The sequence below is a fragment of the Rhagoletis pomonella genome, unplaced genomic scaffold (genome assembly GCF_013731165.1).
Source record: "Rhagoletis pomonella isolate Grant_MI unplaced genomic scaffold, Rhpom_1.0 Rhpom_scaffold_00011, whole genome shotgun sequence".
Lineage (NCBI taxonomy): Eukaryota > Metazoa > Arthropoda > Insecta > Diptera > Tephritidae > Rhagoletis > Rhagoletis pomonella.
Genome location: NW_023458565.1, coordinates 3,541,640 through 3,559,260, shown reverse-complemented (window position 1 = coordinate 3,559,260; position 17,621 = coordinate 3,541,640). Strand labels below are relative to the sequence as shown.

The window sequence follows — 17,621 nt, the reverse complement described above, 5'->3', positions numbered from 1 at the left end:
CTCACATTTATGGTGAGCAATGGATCTGGTCTCCAATTGGGATCATTGAGTGTCAATCGTTTTTTTGCAATTTCAGCAGGGGATTTTTGGAATGGATGAAATGAATATTTTATCTGAAATTCAATCAGAGCTTTTGCGTAAATGTTTGAGTAGTTAAGCTTCGTTACACTAAAACTAAAATGGTAACCTATGCTAATGTGTTTTAAAATTAAAGCCTACCAATTGTTTTTCAATCTTAGGATTTTTAAAATTTCTGAATGTATATCGCAAGAAAACGACAACCATGTGTTGGCACTGCAATTGCTAAGCGATTTCTGGAACTTTCATGGCGTGTGTTAATTTGTTTTACATAACCATGCCATGCGAATTAAAATAAAATGTAACTCGTCATTTAGCATTCCCGGCATCTTCGGCTCAGAACTTAATTTGCAGTGTGCGCGGCGTTTTGACACGCACCTTCAAACCATTTGTTGATTAATATAATTATGTTGTTAATGGAGCATTTATAAATCTCCATAAGAATTTTACAAGTACTTAATGCCTTCTACGTGCTACGGCAGCAAGGGTTATACGGAAGTCCCATTTTAGCTGCATGTTCACCAAGTGGCAAATGTTCAGTGACCTTGGCTGTTAATCTGGCTATATTTTCTTAACCTCCTTTGAAAACTCTGAAGCCAGTAGGCTGCGAAAAGTGCTGCCAAAATCTTCTTCTTCCAATATGAAATCGATCCAACGGTGACTTGACATCGTCATGTAATGAAATGTTTGACATCCCGATGAGCACTCTCTCCCCGGGCTGCTTTAACACGTTCCTAGGCCCCGCTCATCCCTAATACACTAAGGGACATCGTAAGTTATGATAGGTTCTGAGGGCCTATAATCTACATACTTCAGGGAATTGACGTAATCTTTCCCGTTCAACTAAAGAACGCTATGGACATACTGTGGCCTCTGCTTTCTCAGATTTTTACAGTCTACCTAACCCTAACTCGTCTATCATACGAGTGAGCAGGGTCGCTCCTATGAAGCCTACAAATTTCAGGCCTATAACCCCACTTCATTTTTCCTAAAAACTCTAGAGGGGCTTATTGATGAATATATTCGGCGGAACATAAAAAACTGGCAACCCTCTCTTTGAACCGGCATGCATAATCCAAGGGCAAATTCGTGTATTGGCCACAAAGGAATACACGCTCGGATTTTTGTCGTGATCGTGAGAGCTTCAACAATGTCTATCTGGGGTCTGTTGTTAATTAACTTTTTATGGTGGTGTGCAACCGCGACTGATGGATTTTGTTGGGCCCCTTCTCGTAAAGAGAACAGTTATAACAGAACAGGGGGCGGCTCCGCAACTAAACACGTGATGAGCGGCACTGCCCTGGAGCGTTCTCTCCACTCTATTTTATTGAGGGAATGGAATTATGAATAAGATCTTTAGCAAAACTTGTAAGTGTGAACAGTTTTTAATGTACATCGTTAAGTTGCAGTTGGAAAAAAAATGGAAATGAAAATCTGAATTTTAAAAATTCGTAAAAAAGTTCAACTTTTTATTTTTTACGTATAGCAATCAGAAGCTGAAATAAAATAAAAAAAAACTAAAAGAGCTTCCTGGTTCTGTTTATAAAAATGTTTTATATGTTGACGATTTTTGAGAGCCAAACTGACGATTTCTCACTTCAATGACCTGGCAACACTGCTGCAAGTCCTGAGTGAATTTTTACAAAACGCACTCAGCCTTGTAAACATCTGGTCCAAGAAATGTGGAGTTAGCGTCAACCCTGCCAGGACCGAGATAGTACTCTTCGCGAGCAAGTATAAAATTCCTCTAATTAAACCAGGAGGTAGATAGAAATTACTCACTCAGCCGAGGTCCAATACTTTGGAATTATAATAGACAATAAACTTGAATGGAAGCGAAATATCGAAGACCGCACCAAGAAAGCCACTACCGCCTTGTATGCCTGTGAGACGGATAAAGGGAAAAATGGAAAATAAAACCATATACTGGTTACCACTGGATGTAAATCTCCCACCGCTAAATTTAGGGCCAGCTGTAGTGCGGCAAGGTTGAATGCGATCCAGCCATGGAGATACCTCAGATTCAGACACGCAAAGGTCCTTGAAACTCTACCAAATAACCTTCCATAACTGGATTATACCACTCCTCCACTGGGGTTAAGACCTTGTATCCAATGTTCAAAGGGCTAACCCCGTGGAATATTCGACGGAGCGGCTGTTTAAGAACCTTTAAGATTGGACAAATTACACTTAACGGTGCATGAACCACAACAGCTCAGATCATTAGATTTTTTTATTTATTTTTTGGTCGCGTAATGGAGCATCGATTCAGTCATTATCAATTGCGGGATTCAGGTCATTACCATCTTGTGAAAATTTAATCGTGCTGTGGACATCAATCATCAGGTGAGGTTCTGAAACCTTCTCTAAATTTGTGCATCTTCTGGTATAATTCTAAGCTATTCCTATCGGCGAAATACGAGTCTAAACACTGGATGAGTGTTACCTTCGATCTAGAGATAGCAGCATGGACTATTTTATTTAATTGTACTGAGATCTTGACCAACAGGCAGGTCTTGGTGAAGTCGATCGGTCTCAGTGCATTACCGCAGATTTCATAATGGAAGCTGACCTTATTGACTGTGGGACCGAACACACTTTGTACACGACAGCATTGATGTCGTCAAGCACCATTTTTTTCGCTTCGAGGCCATCCATTTTTTTTTTTTGCCGAGCGCGGTTAAGATGTTGGAAAATCTTTTTTTACCACAATAATTAGGGCTATTAATTTTTCCTATCGAACTTGAATTTCTTAAGATTTAATTGTAAATTTTAAAGTGTTTGTGATTTCTGAAAAAAAAATATAGCTAAGATTCGGTTTTCTCTTTGGCGTTTAAGTAATCGGTTGTATTGGCTTCGCTAATAAAATTGATAATGACAAAAATTGTATAATTTGATCCTTAAACCGTTCTAATTTAGTCCGTACATCTATGTTGGAAATCTTGAAAAGTTCTTTTAATCATAAAACTGAGAAAACTAAGGAAAATTGTAGCCATGCACTTGTAATTACTCTTATTTAAAAAGCTTAGGGATATATGTAGGTTGTTGTAAAATTGCAGGCAATAAATCATAAAGGCGAAACACGGGAAGTAAAAAAGTTGCAATAAACATGCCGCAGGCAAGTGGATAAAGAGGCAGGCTGGTAGGCAGGCAATCAGGCAAAAGTATCCTAGTATAGTTGTTGGTACATGCTCTGCTTACGTTTAACGCCGGCAACGGTGTCGGATTCGAATGAACTATCGATTCACCGGTTTTCTCATCCAATTTCGCGTACATGAATGGGCATTGCAGAAAGGAAAACGAGTACTTAATCTGCATTGTATGTAAAAAACATAGCAAATTTTTTATATCTTCGGAATATTTCAAATTGTTTAAATAGTAAAAAATTAGGCGCCTCAGTAATTTGAAAACATTGTAGAGAATATTTTAAAATCGAATACTTACGTAAAAGCTCTTTGAATCGCGTTTGCAGTTCGCTTTGGTTATGCACTTATCCAACACAGCCTCGAACACTTTGGGCATTGAAGCAATTAATGCCAGTATAACGCAGGGATATTTGTCGGAACGCAATGCCATTACCTCATTAGCGCGTTCCTCATGTGTGACCATGGCGAGTGCGGATTCGGGATATTTGTAGTAGATAGCATAATCGATGGCACTCATATCCATATAGTTATAAAATAGTTTGCATCTCATCGAAAGCAGCACTGATATGGCATGTGGTTTATTCTCCATGGTTGCCAGATGTAGGGCAGTATTCTGAAAACGAGAAAAAATTTTAAGAAAAATATATAAATAATCTTGGCAAAAAGGAGAAGAATACAGTGTGACTATCCAAATATCCCACCTAGCATTTAACAAAATTAGCTAAATGATTCTCTTGGTAGTCACGCTCTATTTCTTTGGAGGGCGAGGAGATATTTTCCCAAAGCTGACTTTGATCCAATATACTCTCTATGAAACTAAACCATGGCGCAATAAACAGGTGAAGTTATAAAACAGCTTTCTCGCTTTATTTTCTGACATTCGGCTGCGTCATAATCAAATTTTAAAGGCAATTTTTCAAATAAGGCAGTGTCAAAATCTTTCTTCTCGCTCTAATTACTTCACCTAGTACAATTCCGCCATGAACTAACCCTTCTATTTCAAGAACAGTACCCCTAATTTTAGCAACGTACCCATAGGATACGACAGATGGGAGTCCTCTCTTTGCTCCTAAGTGTTATAATAATTAATAATTTGTTGCAGCGCATGGCAGCAGATGGACAGAAAGTATTTGCATCTACAGAACTGCAACATCGTCCGTTCAGGGTAAGTACACCCAGATATTATACGATCTATTAGCGACCTCTATCGCTTCGCTAGTTACTTGGTTAAAAAATTAGGTCTAGATGTAAAAACGCTTTGAGTGAGTTAGTTCTCTTTTACAACATAAAGTGTCGACTCTCTTGACACACCTCCCAATATGACGTTCCTAATGTAATAAAAAAAAATAATGTTAAGAAGTAATTCCCAACAGCAAGCTATTCCTTAAGATAGGTATCTCAAAATGATTCTCTCCGACGGCTGAACACTGGATATATGCATACTAGCTGTATTTGAAGAAAGCAGCTGGTAACCCTATTCAAAAACCAAAGCTTTATTGCGCACCTAATGCCCAAACCCTTTCATTTGGCATCCCATATTTTTAATGCAGCGAACGGTGTGGATCTTATAATTTTTTAGACAGGTGGCAGGACCCTATAGAAATTCTAAGCACTAAAGACAATGATACAAACTATATTAAACAAAATTTCGAGATTAGCGTGGTCAAAAAATCTCGACTTTGTTTTACACCATGTAAATAGGTGGCAACCCTACTCAAAATAATAACATTTTTTGTACATGCGAAGGCCATACCTTTTCATTTGGTGCCTCATTTTGTTATCCAACGAACAGTGATTTTTAAACTGGGGGCAACCCTTCTCAAAAAAATAATACGTTATTGCAACATCTATTCTAACAAAGTCTCAAAATTTAGCGCATCACTATTGTGACTTCAATTGCGCCACAAAGTATGCTGCTATAGCATGTATGCTGCTATAAAAAAAAATTAGATTATAGTAATTTTCTTAATAAATAGGTAGTAACCCTACTCAAAAAACAATAAATAAATAAAACATTAATGCTTATATTGAGGCTAATCGCTTTCATTTGACATCTAAATTTTTGTAATCTAACGAATGGTGCGGATCTTATATTTTTTTAGACAGGTGGCAACCCTATAGAAACTCTAAATATCAAAGTTTATTCTTTTATCGATACAGCACATATAAGGTTTCAAGAACTTCGGCTTTCCGGTCCATATATCAAAAGGAAATTGTGACATAAGCATTCACTAAACAAGGCTCACATAAACTTTCTACTTTAAAATTATTTTCCAGCCATACTCACTCCATCCTTGTCCACCTGATCGAGCAGATGTGAGTGCACGGAATGCAACAACTCAATAGTCTGTGTGTAGCCCGACATTGCGGCCAAATGTAGAGGATTACGTCCATTGTGATCTCGATGCAAAAGTGCACCTCTATTCAGCAATAACTGTACCACACGCGTGTGACCCTGATGCGAGGCGATATGTAGCGGTGTGAGTCCTTCGCCATCACTTTCGTTGATTATAAAAGAGCCCTTCTCCGAATCGAGCAGCTGTTTAACGGTATTAAAGCGACCATAGCGAGCAGCAAAGTGTAATGGACTTTCGTTGTTGTTATTTTTGAGGTTAATGCAAGCGCCCAACCGTATAAGATTCTCTAGCGAGCGTATGTGACCATCACGGCTGGCGTAGTGTAATGGAGAGCAGCCAGATGCGTCCTTTTCGTTAAGCAACTGCAACAGTTGAGAATGCGATTGCTTTTTGTTCACCTCTTCGGCGAATTCCGGCAAACGGCCACCATTCATAATCACAAAATGCAAAACATTACGTGACGATGCATCCTTTACATTGATGCTAGCTCCAAGACGTATAAGCAGATGCACAGTTTTCCAGCCGCTACGCGAAGCTGCCAGCAAGATCGGTGAGCGATGTTCCTTGTCTAGCGCGTTTATGTCAGCACCCTCCGTCACCAGATACTCAACAATGTCCGGGTGATCGAACATGGCGGCGCAGTGAAGGGGCGTCATCTTTTGCACATCGGTGCAACTGAGGCAAGTGAGCTTCTCCGATGGTTGCATGCTGAACATGAGCTTGACGATTTCAATGGCTCCCTGGATAATTAAAGAGTTTGTTAGTCAACGTAATGCAAAGTGAAATAAAAGTATGGAATTTTTATTGGCTGAAAGGGGGTGTGGCACTGTGGCAGACTTGGCACGTTGTTATGTAAGTGTCCATATGTATTATATTTTCTAATAAGTATGCTAATAAACAAATATACATGCGTATGTATTGGGGTGGTTGACTCGGTTTTTCCAAACCGGTTTCAACCGTTTTTGATTATTTTTAGACATTTGTTTTGAAACCTTGGTTTTTCGAATACCAAGTAAACCTGTTTTTTACAATCGAATAAGCTGGGTTTTGAAGTAGTTTGTGTACTACATTTAGATTTTTTTTTAACCCTCTTTACAATATTTTCAAACTAAATTTGAATTGCCTTGTTCCCTGAATTCAAGCCCAATTTGAGTTTTTAAACAGGTAGCAACCCTCCTATTTGCAGCTTAGAAATGAATCCTTTTAAAAACCAATTAAAATGATACCCATATTGCAAAAATTCATCCAAATTAACAAATAATTTATGATGCATATTCCAGTTACCTAATTCCCTTAAATTATGTAAAATCAGATTTTTCAAACAGGTGGCAACCCTCCTGCATATAGTATATAAATACACCCTTTTTAAACCCATTTCGATTGATACCCATGTTGTAATAATTAAATTAGTGTATTGAATTTATTTTTTAAATAGGTGGCAACCCTTGTAAAACCCCTCAATAATATTCTAAGTATTCAAATTAAAGGTTTCTTAACAACCTTTGTTTTGGATCCCATATCTAAATTTTCTAGATTGCAAATAATTAATTTAAATTCGACTTTTCAAACAGGTGGCAACGCCTTTCAAAGTATTGTCAAACTAAATCCTAGATGAGCTGATGTGAGTGGCCATTTGAAGAGGTGGTTAGTGTCGTCAGGGCATCTTATTCAAATTTAACTAAACAGTTTAATCTGCTACAATATCCACATGGGAGTTGTGTCAAAGTATCGCCAGCCTAACGAAGCAACTCGAACTCTTCGTCTTCGGTAGGTGGCATTAGTGTCCGATAGTGGAATTCACGGCATGAAAGTTGACGGAGGTGCTGATTGATTCTCGATGAATCACAAAAAGTGAATTTTGTGTACTGATTAAGCATTAGTGTTTGCGTAAAAAATCCATAAGTGAAACCAAAGAATTGCTTGATAAATCCTATAAGGATTCTGCACCATCAATTGCAATGCTTGAACAGTGGTTTGCTGAGTTTCATTATTGTCCTGTTCTGTTCCATCAAGACAAGACACGGGCACACACGTGTGTTGTCATCAAAGAATAAATCCATCGATTGGGCGACCTACTCCTACCGCATCCACCGTATTCACCAGATTTGGCCCTAGGGGAATATTTTCTGTTTCCGAATCCAAAGAAATGGCTGGACGATAAGAGATTTGGGTCGCATAAAGAGACCATCTGCACGACAGGACTGTCACCGCGGAATTGTGCAATACCTTTGACCAGCGTAAAGTGAGCAGGAGCACCCGTAGGGAGGCGTCATTTCTCTGGTTAGTCCTGATAAATGACGTCTTGGAGGAGTTCGAAAGGAGAGAATGCCAGGTTATTGCCTACGCAGATGATGTGGCACTCGCCGTCAGAGGAAAGTTCTTGGACACTCGGTATGATCTTACTTGCTATAAATCCTAGAAAGACAGAGCTCGTACTATTGACCAGGAGTTACAAAGTGCTTCATGCCCAGCTTCCCTCAATAGGGGGTATTTCATTTGTTCTCTTTCACAGGGCCAAGTTATTAGACATTATCCTGGACGGGATTTTATCATGGCAGCCAAATTTTGAGGAGCGGTGGCTCTTTATTGCTGTAAAAATGCCATGGGGAAGAGATGGGTCCACTCTCCAAAAGGGATATACTCTGGCTATATGAAACCATAGTCAAGCCAATCATGTTATATGGGCTCATTTTCGGTCGGAATTCATTGGAACGATTTTTCTTGTTAGGAAGCTAGAGGACGTCCCTCGTTGGAATCAGCTATAATATTTTTCTTATGACCGACTAAGAAATTTTCATATGGAACCAAAAGAAAATAAAAATAGTGGTTTTATGGGATACATTCTAGTATACTATACATACATACATACGCATGTTTAAGTTATTCGTAAATACCCAAATTTTTTCATTAAGACTCATAGGCAATAACCGACACTTCGTTACTATTTACTGACGTCAAGTTTTTTAGAAGAATTCTGCTTAGTATCTGTCACTTTTACATAGCGACATGCGATGCTCAAAAATGTAGCAAATATAATTTGCTACGTACATACATACATGTAAACAAAGTTTGTTGCCATTACATATTTACATACGAAGGAATTCGAGTAATTTTTGGTTCCGCGTCAACAGAGCGATTAGGGCAACTTCCCAAATAATTGGCTTAAGAGGCAAAATAGCGAATGTTAACATGGCGAAAAACAAGCACATTGAAGATGTGTTTTTTTTTGGCGGATTGTTGGCCGCAGTATTTTGGCAGAGATGTGGAGATGGCTGCTGGTGTTCCTTTCGTTTTATTATTTCTTCGCGGTGGTGTGCAGTCTGTTGTCAGTTATTAATGGCAGAAAAAATTCCTGCGAATATTTGAACAATGTGCCTACATACATAGTATGTACTGAAATTGTTTCATGTTTGTGTAGCTTACTTTTTTACTCATTACCAAAGGTTACGACAGTCATGAAAATGCCACTTGTTTATATTCCGCTTATTACTGACAAATCAACAAAGCAGTGGGGCATCTAGGATTTTACTAAGCAGGAGATTTTTAATTTCATCACTAGTGTAACCAGATGATCACAAAAAATTAAGCTAGAATGACTTATAAAAGCTTGGAAAATAATAGATATATACAGTGAAAAATGAGCTAGAAAAGTCAGCACTTTTATGATGAATGGAGCCTACTCATTAAGATAATTTTTAAATTTTTTGCCCTTAACAAGTTTTTTTCTGATCTCTTAAAGCGATAGGCCTTCCGTGTCCGACGCAGTCAAATTTAACTTTGTTCCATACACACCGCGATACATGTGGTCCGAAAAAAGCGCTAAGGATAATTGGAAAGTTCACTGCAAGATTTTTTAACATTTCTATAAAATCGATTTTTTTCTCAGAGTACTAAAAAAATGAAAATTACCTAAAGATAGTAGCTAGACCTAAATTTTCGTGGCTGGAGCAAATATATAATTGCAAAATATAGCGTCAAAAAGACTAACCTGGCCACACTGTTCATTGCCTATTAGATTTTAACACAGTTATCAAGAAGTAGGTTTAGATTGTTCGTACCACGGAGGATTTTTCTCTTGCCATTTATACGAACTGTGCTTATCATGGTTTTAACTCAGCCCTAAATGCAGCTTGTGCTGTAGCTGGCATCAAAAAAATTCATTTTTTCATTCAATTTTTAAAAATATAAGAATACGATATCGATGTCAAGAAAGCACGCATCAACAAACGCCAAAGAAATAGCTGCAACGCAGATGCTAGCAGCATTGAAGATTACTATAGAATTAAAAGCATTATTCCGCTCATCGATACGAACGTATTTAACTCAACTTCAGAGTCGTTTTATCAAAAACAAATCTGTTTTTGAAAACTTCGGTATTTTGTTTCCAAAAATGCCTACAACTTCGATGCCATAAACTTTATGAATGAAAATAAGTTAGCAAATGTGAGGAAAACGATCGGGTGGTCGGCATTTCAAAAACCTGTTTGATCGAAGCTGTAAGTTCGACATTCAACTAAAATATATTTTAGCGATATTTCTTATTTGTCTGTATATTTTTTTTCGATGATCAATCATAAATGACCCTCATATGCCACCGCTCCTATAAATCCGCCACTGCAACAAGGATACATTTATATAATATGTATATAATTACTTACATACATATAAGCAAAGGCAATGTTAGGTACTACATACTGTTAGATTGCCCGAAAGCTAAATATGTCCCCATAATTATTTTTAATGTATTTGATTTTGCTTGCCAAACCCAATTAAAAAAATTGTTTTGTCTCTAGCATGTTTCCCGGCGTTACATACAAACATATGTACATATATACTCCATTATTCAGTTACATGTCCTTTAATGTCTCTTTAACCAAAGTATCGTTATTCGCAGTATGTGAACGAATTTCCTTTTACACTGTAGGGAAAATGACATGTTTTGAAATGACACAAAAAGCGCCGAAACACGTCAATTTAATATTGAATCGTAGATTGTGGATCTGTATACAGTTTTTCCTGATTAGGTAATTTTCCCAAGTTATTTTTATTTTTAGGAACAGATTTCAGAAGGAAATAACAAATATTTTGCATTTTCTTCATTTGTATTAAAACCTATTCTTTTGACAAAAAATCCAGCTACTCACGGTGAAAATCGATGAATAAATAAACAAGTTTTGATTGGGCAAATGATTATGTGCAATAATTTTTTAATGAAATAAAAGCAAGAAATAATGTTACTCATACGCCATGGCGCACAAGACCTTTCTCATACATAATGGTACATGGCGTATGAGTAACATTTTCCATGTTAGGGCGTGTGTGAATCGGTAACAAACTTCTATGGGGAAAGCTGTTGAATAATATTTTTACTATGGTGAGACAGTTTTGCTAATCTGCTGTGTGAAATGAAATCTTTTTTGACATTAGTAAATTTTTGATAACCGCTGATTTATGTATGTGGAATAGAATATTACAAATTGAAGTGAAATTAATATTTTAAGACAACATCTACCACCGTTGATTGCAATTCATTAATTTAAGCTTTTATTTAACGAAACATTACGCAAATCAACAATCTTTGCGATTGTCAAAATTTTCTATGCATTTGTCAAATATTTCACTAGCCTCATGAGCTACTGAAATTTTATTCACCTCATAGTTGTCAAAAAAATTTACTCGCCGCGAAATTTGTTGCCGATTCACACACGCTCTTTAAGTCTGAACTTTTTTTTATTCGCAATGCAAACTTAACATGAAAATATCTTAGAAAACTTACTTGGTCATTTTAGCGTCCCTACGTGGCTTCGTTTTTAAATTCTTCTTATATAAACTAAATTAAATTCTAAAAAATAAGCTAATTTAGTTTAAGTCTGTTTAAGCCTTAAAATCTTCTCGATAAATGTTTCATTAGAAAACATTCCTGAGAAAATTAATTAAGCTGAAAAATTCTATCGTAATGACATTTTTTTGTCTGCAGGACAATACACCGCCACTTACTTCACTTCCCTGCTCGACTCACCTGTGCGCACGCCAAATGCACTGGCGTCGAGAGATCATGTTGCTGTGTAGAGATTTTCGCGCCCGACTTCAGACACAATTCCACCGCTTTGATGTCACCACCATGGACGGCCGAGTGTAGCGGCACATTGCCCTCGGAATCGTAGAAGGATATCATTTCTTCGCGCGGGCAGCCACGTTGTTCACCCCACTGTGGAGAGAGAAAATTATGATAAATGCAAATTGTTTGTGAAAATAGGTATTCAGTAAGCGTGTAGTTGCTGTGATAAGGCGTGCGTTGGACGCTTTTGATTTCATTTTTTATTTTTTTTTGTAAAAAGTTGTGAATGTGCAATGATAAAAATGGTTGACACTCAATCAAGTTTTCGATTAACAAACATTCGCTTGATTTCGCAATTAAATGCGTGCACATGAACGGCGTGGTTTTTAAAGCACACTTAGCACAAATACTTAAAGATTAATAAAAACAATAAAATCATAAAATTTTAACTTTTTTTAAGCTTTGATATTTAGAAAATGATACTAAATATTTGTAAATTAATCACTTTAACGATTATGAACTAATTGCTTTATTCGTATTTTTTACCACATCAACTTTTACGTCCTATCACCACAAATGCTCGCGTTCGATTGAGCCATATTTATCTATGTGCGAGCAAATTGCACCATTTTATAATGTACATACACACATATGAAAGCATAGAGGAAATTTGATAAGCCGAAATCGTGTAATGACTGTTGACATATGTATGTATGTTTGTACACTAAGGTGGTATAAAAAGTTTAAAATTTTAAGCTCTTACCCTCTGGGATTTCTCTAAATGGAAAAAGAATAACCATATTTTTTTGGTAAAAAAAATGATGTTTAAAACTGCCTCAAAGCTCATGAAGACTTTCATATATTTTATATGGAGAAAAACACTTTTTCGTGGAAATGGTATAGAATTCTTGAAAATCAATATTTTCCGAACGGAAGTCTCTGTTTCTCTTCAGAAGACTTCCAATAATAATACCCAATTGTTTACTTTACCATTTTTTAGTACTAACGATTTTTATGGTTCCTCACATTGCATTTTTGGGGAACTTTGGGGGACCTTTAAAAAATTGTTTAAATTAAAAATTGGCTAAATAAATACATAATTGGGAATTTTTGATTTTTTGGAAAAATTTGATTTTCGAGAATTCTACACCATTTCTACGAAAACGTGTTTTTCCCCCCATAAAATGCCTGAAAAAATTTATCAGCTTTGAGGGAGTTCTAAATATATATATCTATCTTTTCTTTCTTTCCATTTAGAAGAACCCTAGTTGGTGAAAGCTTAACATTTTAAACCTTTTTCCCCGCATGTATTTGGACCACCCTATTGTACACACATTCATCCGTTTGCTTATTTCTTCAAAAATCGCCAACGTTCGTCTAAAAACCCAGACAAGGAATATGAGCTGAAGTAAGAAACTTGCATTTAGAGGCGGAAAAGAATGTAACACGTGTGGCGAAAATTAAAGCTCATTAAGGCTTTTTAAACAAAAGAGCATTTTGCTACATTTATTTACTTAAAGAAATGCACAAAATAAGTACAAATTACAGATTGCAATTTTGTGGTACTTTAAAACCAATCGATACCCTTAATCAATGAGATCAAAAGAAAACTACAAATTTTACTTTTTTTTCTACTTACGCACGCCCAAACCATTATCCTGTAATCAACATGATTATAAAATGCTTAACGTCGAAAAGAAAAGAAAGAACAGCTGGTACGTGAGTTGGATGTGCCTGAAATGCTGGTAGGCAGAAATTTAGGTGACTAACGGAAGATTTCGGATTCCTGTAAGAACAACTTCGGCAACCTCGAGACCGATGACCAGAATATACTTAAATTTTGGAAGAAAAAACACTTTTCCTCCGTATTTAATCAAAACAGCCCTGAATGTAGTGAAAAACATGGACCAAAGCCCCAGTGAAACACGACGGACCCGATGCCCAATCGCCAGACTGTGACGAGGTACGAATATCAATTTCAGTTCTTTGCGCTAACGACCTCCAAGATGAGCTATTCAAGTACGAAGAAGTATGCTCTGCCCACCGTAAGCGCCAAATACCGCGGGATCAGCATCTTAAACATCATGCATAAGGTCTTATCGAGCGTTTTATGTGAAACCGCCAACGAGCTGATTGGATCCTATCAGTGTGGCTGTAGACCTGGTGAGTCCACCATAGACCAGGTAGCCAAATCTTGGAAAAGACCCGCGAGAAGAGAAACGACACTTGCCATTTATTTGTCGATCTCAAAGATACTTTCCACCCCGTCAGAATTGGGAAGTACCTCTCCGAGCCACAATGACTGGCATATGCCAATAATATCGACATCATCGGCTTGTACAGCTGTGTTGTTAGAACATTTTTATTTGAAATTTTGCTAATTTTATAAGTATATCGATTCTTGTTTTACTCCACAAGACCTACAAGAAAAAAAATAACACATCCTAGATATTTCTTTAACTCGACTCTATCACCGCTGCTATTTTGTGTTTATGGACATGCAACAATTTTTTTTAACTAAATTTGGCAGTACGGGGTAAAACTTCCGCCGCGCTAGAAAAAATTTTCACCACACTGTTGAACTTTGAAAACTTATGTAAAAAATTTGGCAATGTATATAAGAAAAATAAAAAAAAACTGTAAAAAAAATAAGAATTTCTGAAACACTGCTATAAGAATACTTCACAGTTGTTTATAAAAACAAACCCTTAAACTCGTGTTTAAGGCGCAACGTGAACATACTAGCCCGTAGTCATAGAGAAGTTAGAAAAAGGTTTTAACGATTAAAATTGTGCTTTGTAGTAATCACCCTTTCTTCAGCATAAAAGCTTCAAACAAAAGTTCGCATACATTTGCACAAACGCCCTTTTAACTAACTGTCGTTTGGTACCAATATCGAAAGTCCTTAATACGTTACTTACCGTTCATAGTTATAAATTTTTTTAATAGGTTGCAACTCTTAAAAGCACGAACATATTAATTTAGTCTCAAAGCTCTTTTGCTTGATGCCCATATTGTGATATTTTACTGACTATCTTATTTCAAACAATAGATTTATAATTACATATGTAGGTGGCAAACCTTATAAAAAAAAAAATTTACCCGAAGCACGTCTGTAGATCAATCCCTTTCATTTGACCCCACATTTTAAAATCGAGAGAACGGTGTAAATCTGATACTCTGCACGAAAAAAAATTTAACAGGTGGCAACCCTTCTCAAAAAAATAAGACGTTGCTCCTTGTAGATCTAAAACCGTTTATATGGCCCCTCATTTTTTAAAATTGCGCGAATGGTGTAAGTCTTATGATTTTTAAGCAGGTGGCAACGCTATTCAAAAAAATTAAACCTTCTTGCACATCTAGAGGCCCCTTTACAAAAAAGCCAAACCTTGTTGTACATTTAGAGGCCAAACTCTTTAATTTGGCACCTCAGTTTTGAAACTTGAATCATCGGTGCAAATATGATGCCGTTAACAAAACAAAGCCTTCATGTATTGTATGTGTACATTAGGGTGGTCCGAAAATGCATGTGAAAAAGTAAAGTCAGAATTTTTATGCTCTCACCCTCTATGATTGTTCTATACCGAAAGAAATATATCCCAACTTTTTTATTTTGAAATAAAAAAATATTTACAGGTCGCTCAAAGTGCCCAAACTTTTCCATGTATTTTATATGGGTATATAATTCTTAAAAATCAATATTTTTCTATCGGAAAACTCTATTTATCTGCAGTAGATTCCCAATAATAATACGAAATTGTTTATTTAACCATTTTTTCTTCGCAACTATAATTTATAGGTCAGCCAAAAACCCATAAAAACCCCGAAAAATGAAATGGACAGACAAATAAAAAATCGTTAGTATTAAAATATGGTTGAATAAACCGTTGGATAATATTATTGAAAGCCTCTTGAAGAGAACCAGAGTTCTCCATTTGAAAAATATTGATTTTCAAGAATTCTATAACCATTTCTACAAAAAGTTTTTTTCCATATAAAAATACATGGAAAACTTTGAGCGCTTTGAGCGCCTTGAGAGCTGGGTTTAATGGTACCTTTGAAAAAGCTACGTATATGCATAATTTTTATAATATCTTTTTGATGTCAAACATTTTAAAATAACCTTTATTTCCAGTCTCTGCTTTTGGGGGACCTGAATGTTCGGTGTCGCTTGCGCTGGTACGACTACAACGGAACTCAGTAAACCACTTTTTAAACATTGAAATTGATGTTGTAGAAAACCCGTAGTATTTGTGAAGCCTTTTCTTAGTTTCGGTAATGGATTTTTACCCAAAAAAAAAAATTATGCTTAATCAGCACACGAAAATCACTTTTTTCCATTCTCGTAGAAAATCAAGAGGTTTTCTGCTTCCAATGGCTGTCAAACACAACCTAATTAGCGCAGCTTGCTCAAAAATTTACAGCAGAGGGCGTGAGAATCGCCATTAAAGGTACTGAGCGGGAAATTCAAAAAGTCACTGACTTCAAATTGCCCTCGTATAAACGCAAGTATAGCCAAAGATCAAGGAATTGAGAGGTTTGCATTGGAGCTTGCTAAGTTTACCCTCTTCACTCTCTGGTCATAGTTTAACTGAGGCCAACTTACTTAGTTTGTTACCAATTATGAACTTTTCACCAATATTTAACGTTAAATGATATACTAAGAAGCTTGAATGTATACCTTTTCGTTTGTAAATCCAAAAACCCTATGACATTAATCATAACTACACCAAATTAATTTCTTTGAGGAATATAAAAAGAATGTTCTAGGTGCTGCGAGTTTTGCTTTAAAGTGTTGACAAATTGCATAAAATTGTTTCCATAATTTCATTAGGCATCCTTATTGCTACATAAAATACGCGCGAGAAACGTCTCGTGTATTTAGACAAATAATTTTCTTTTTTTTTGCAATGTACATAGCCAAACCTGCAAATCCGTTTAATTTGCTTACTAAAATTTTCAACCCCGTAGTGCCAGCAAAACTTTTACGAAAACAAAATACATATCGCACAGAAGTAATGTTGAAGTTGCTTGTAAACATTTAAACATCTTAAAGTTTGATTATGGGAAATTTCATTTGCATTTTAGACAATCACAAAAGGTACGCTTGTAAGCGTAGGACGGAAGAAAGTAATCTTCAAAGGCCAATTGGTAAACAGTAGGTATGTAGTATGTATGTATGTAGCAAGAGATAGACAAAAGTTACACAAGATAGGAGGTCAGAAGGCATAGAGGAAACAAATAAAATTGCTAAACTTGTGTAGTACTAATGTTATTACTTGTACATTCGTTAGTACACAGTATATATGTTACCAGCCAAACTCTGTAGATCTATCTCAATGCGATAGAATGAACGGGTATATCCAGGGTCAAAGGGGTCTGGACTAATCCCCGTTAGGAGAAACCAGCTATTCTAGGCTGAACTAGGCTGAGCGCGGAAACAAATATAATATTGGGCAGTCAGTCGCAATAAACGGGAGGGTAGTGTGCTGAAATATTACACAACAACTAAGATTTAGGGCCGATTTCTCAAATTTTGTTTTGATAGAATGTGTTGGAAATAAGGTGAATTGACTTTATTTCCCACCCTGGTGCGACCGGCGCGCACACCACGTCACGCTACGCCGCGGCCCCTCCGGCCCCCGGCCCCCGGCCCCCCCCCTTCCCCGTCTCCCGCCGTGCTGTAACGCAGGTAGATTTATTTTTTGTATACGTTGAAATAAAATGTTTATATATTTTAACTATCCAGGGCTTATATTCAATAATACCCTCTATCTGCACACTTTTCACAAAGATGAGATTCTGATATAAAAATCCACCTAAGCTTTAACTGTCTTCAGTGATATTTATGTTACCTTATATAACGACAGGTAATAAGTCCCAGATGGTTTCTAAAATCACAAATTGGTTGTTGTGCAAATTGCAGATAGAGGTTATTAATGAATTCAAGCCCTCGATATTTCACATTTTTATATTTGTAAG

At 36.6% G+C, this 17,621-nt stretch overlaps 2 protein-coding genes across 2 annotated transcripts in view; both read right to left on the bottom strand.

Moving 5' to 3' along the window:
* The window catches only part of LOC118747292 (integral membrane protein GPR155-like), a 346,226-nt gene that overhangs the window by 188,589 nt on the left and 140,016 nt on the right, over positions 1-17,621 (bottom strand). The gene's annotated exons all lie outside the window — the stretch shown is intronic.
* LOC118747078 (transient receptor potential cation channel subfamily A member 1-like) overlaps positions 1-17,621 on the bottom strand; it is an 87,196-nt gene that overhangs the window by 10,152 nt on the left and 59,423 nt on the right. Inside the window, exons 8-11 of the mRNA XM_036481071.1 lie at positions 11,601-11,789; positions 5,512-6,321; positions 3,523-3,837; positions 6-113 (exon numbers count right to left, since the gene is read on the bottom strand). Of these exons, the coding sequence (XP_036336964.1) occupies positions 6-113; positions 3,523-3,837; positions 5,512-6,321; positions 11,601-11,789 (1,422 nt within the window). The remainder of the gene's footprint in view (positions 1-5; positions 114-3,522; positions 3,838-5,511; positions 6,322-11,600; positions 11,790-17,621) is intronic.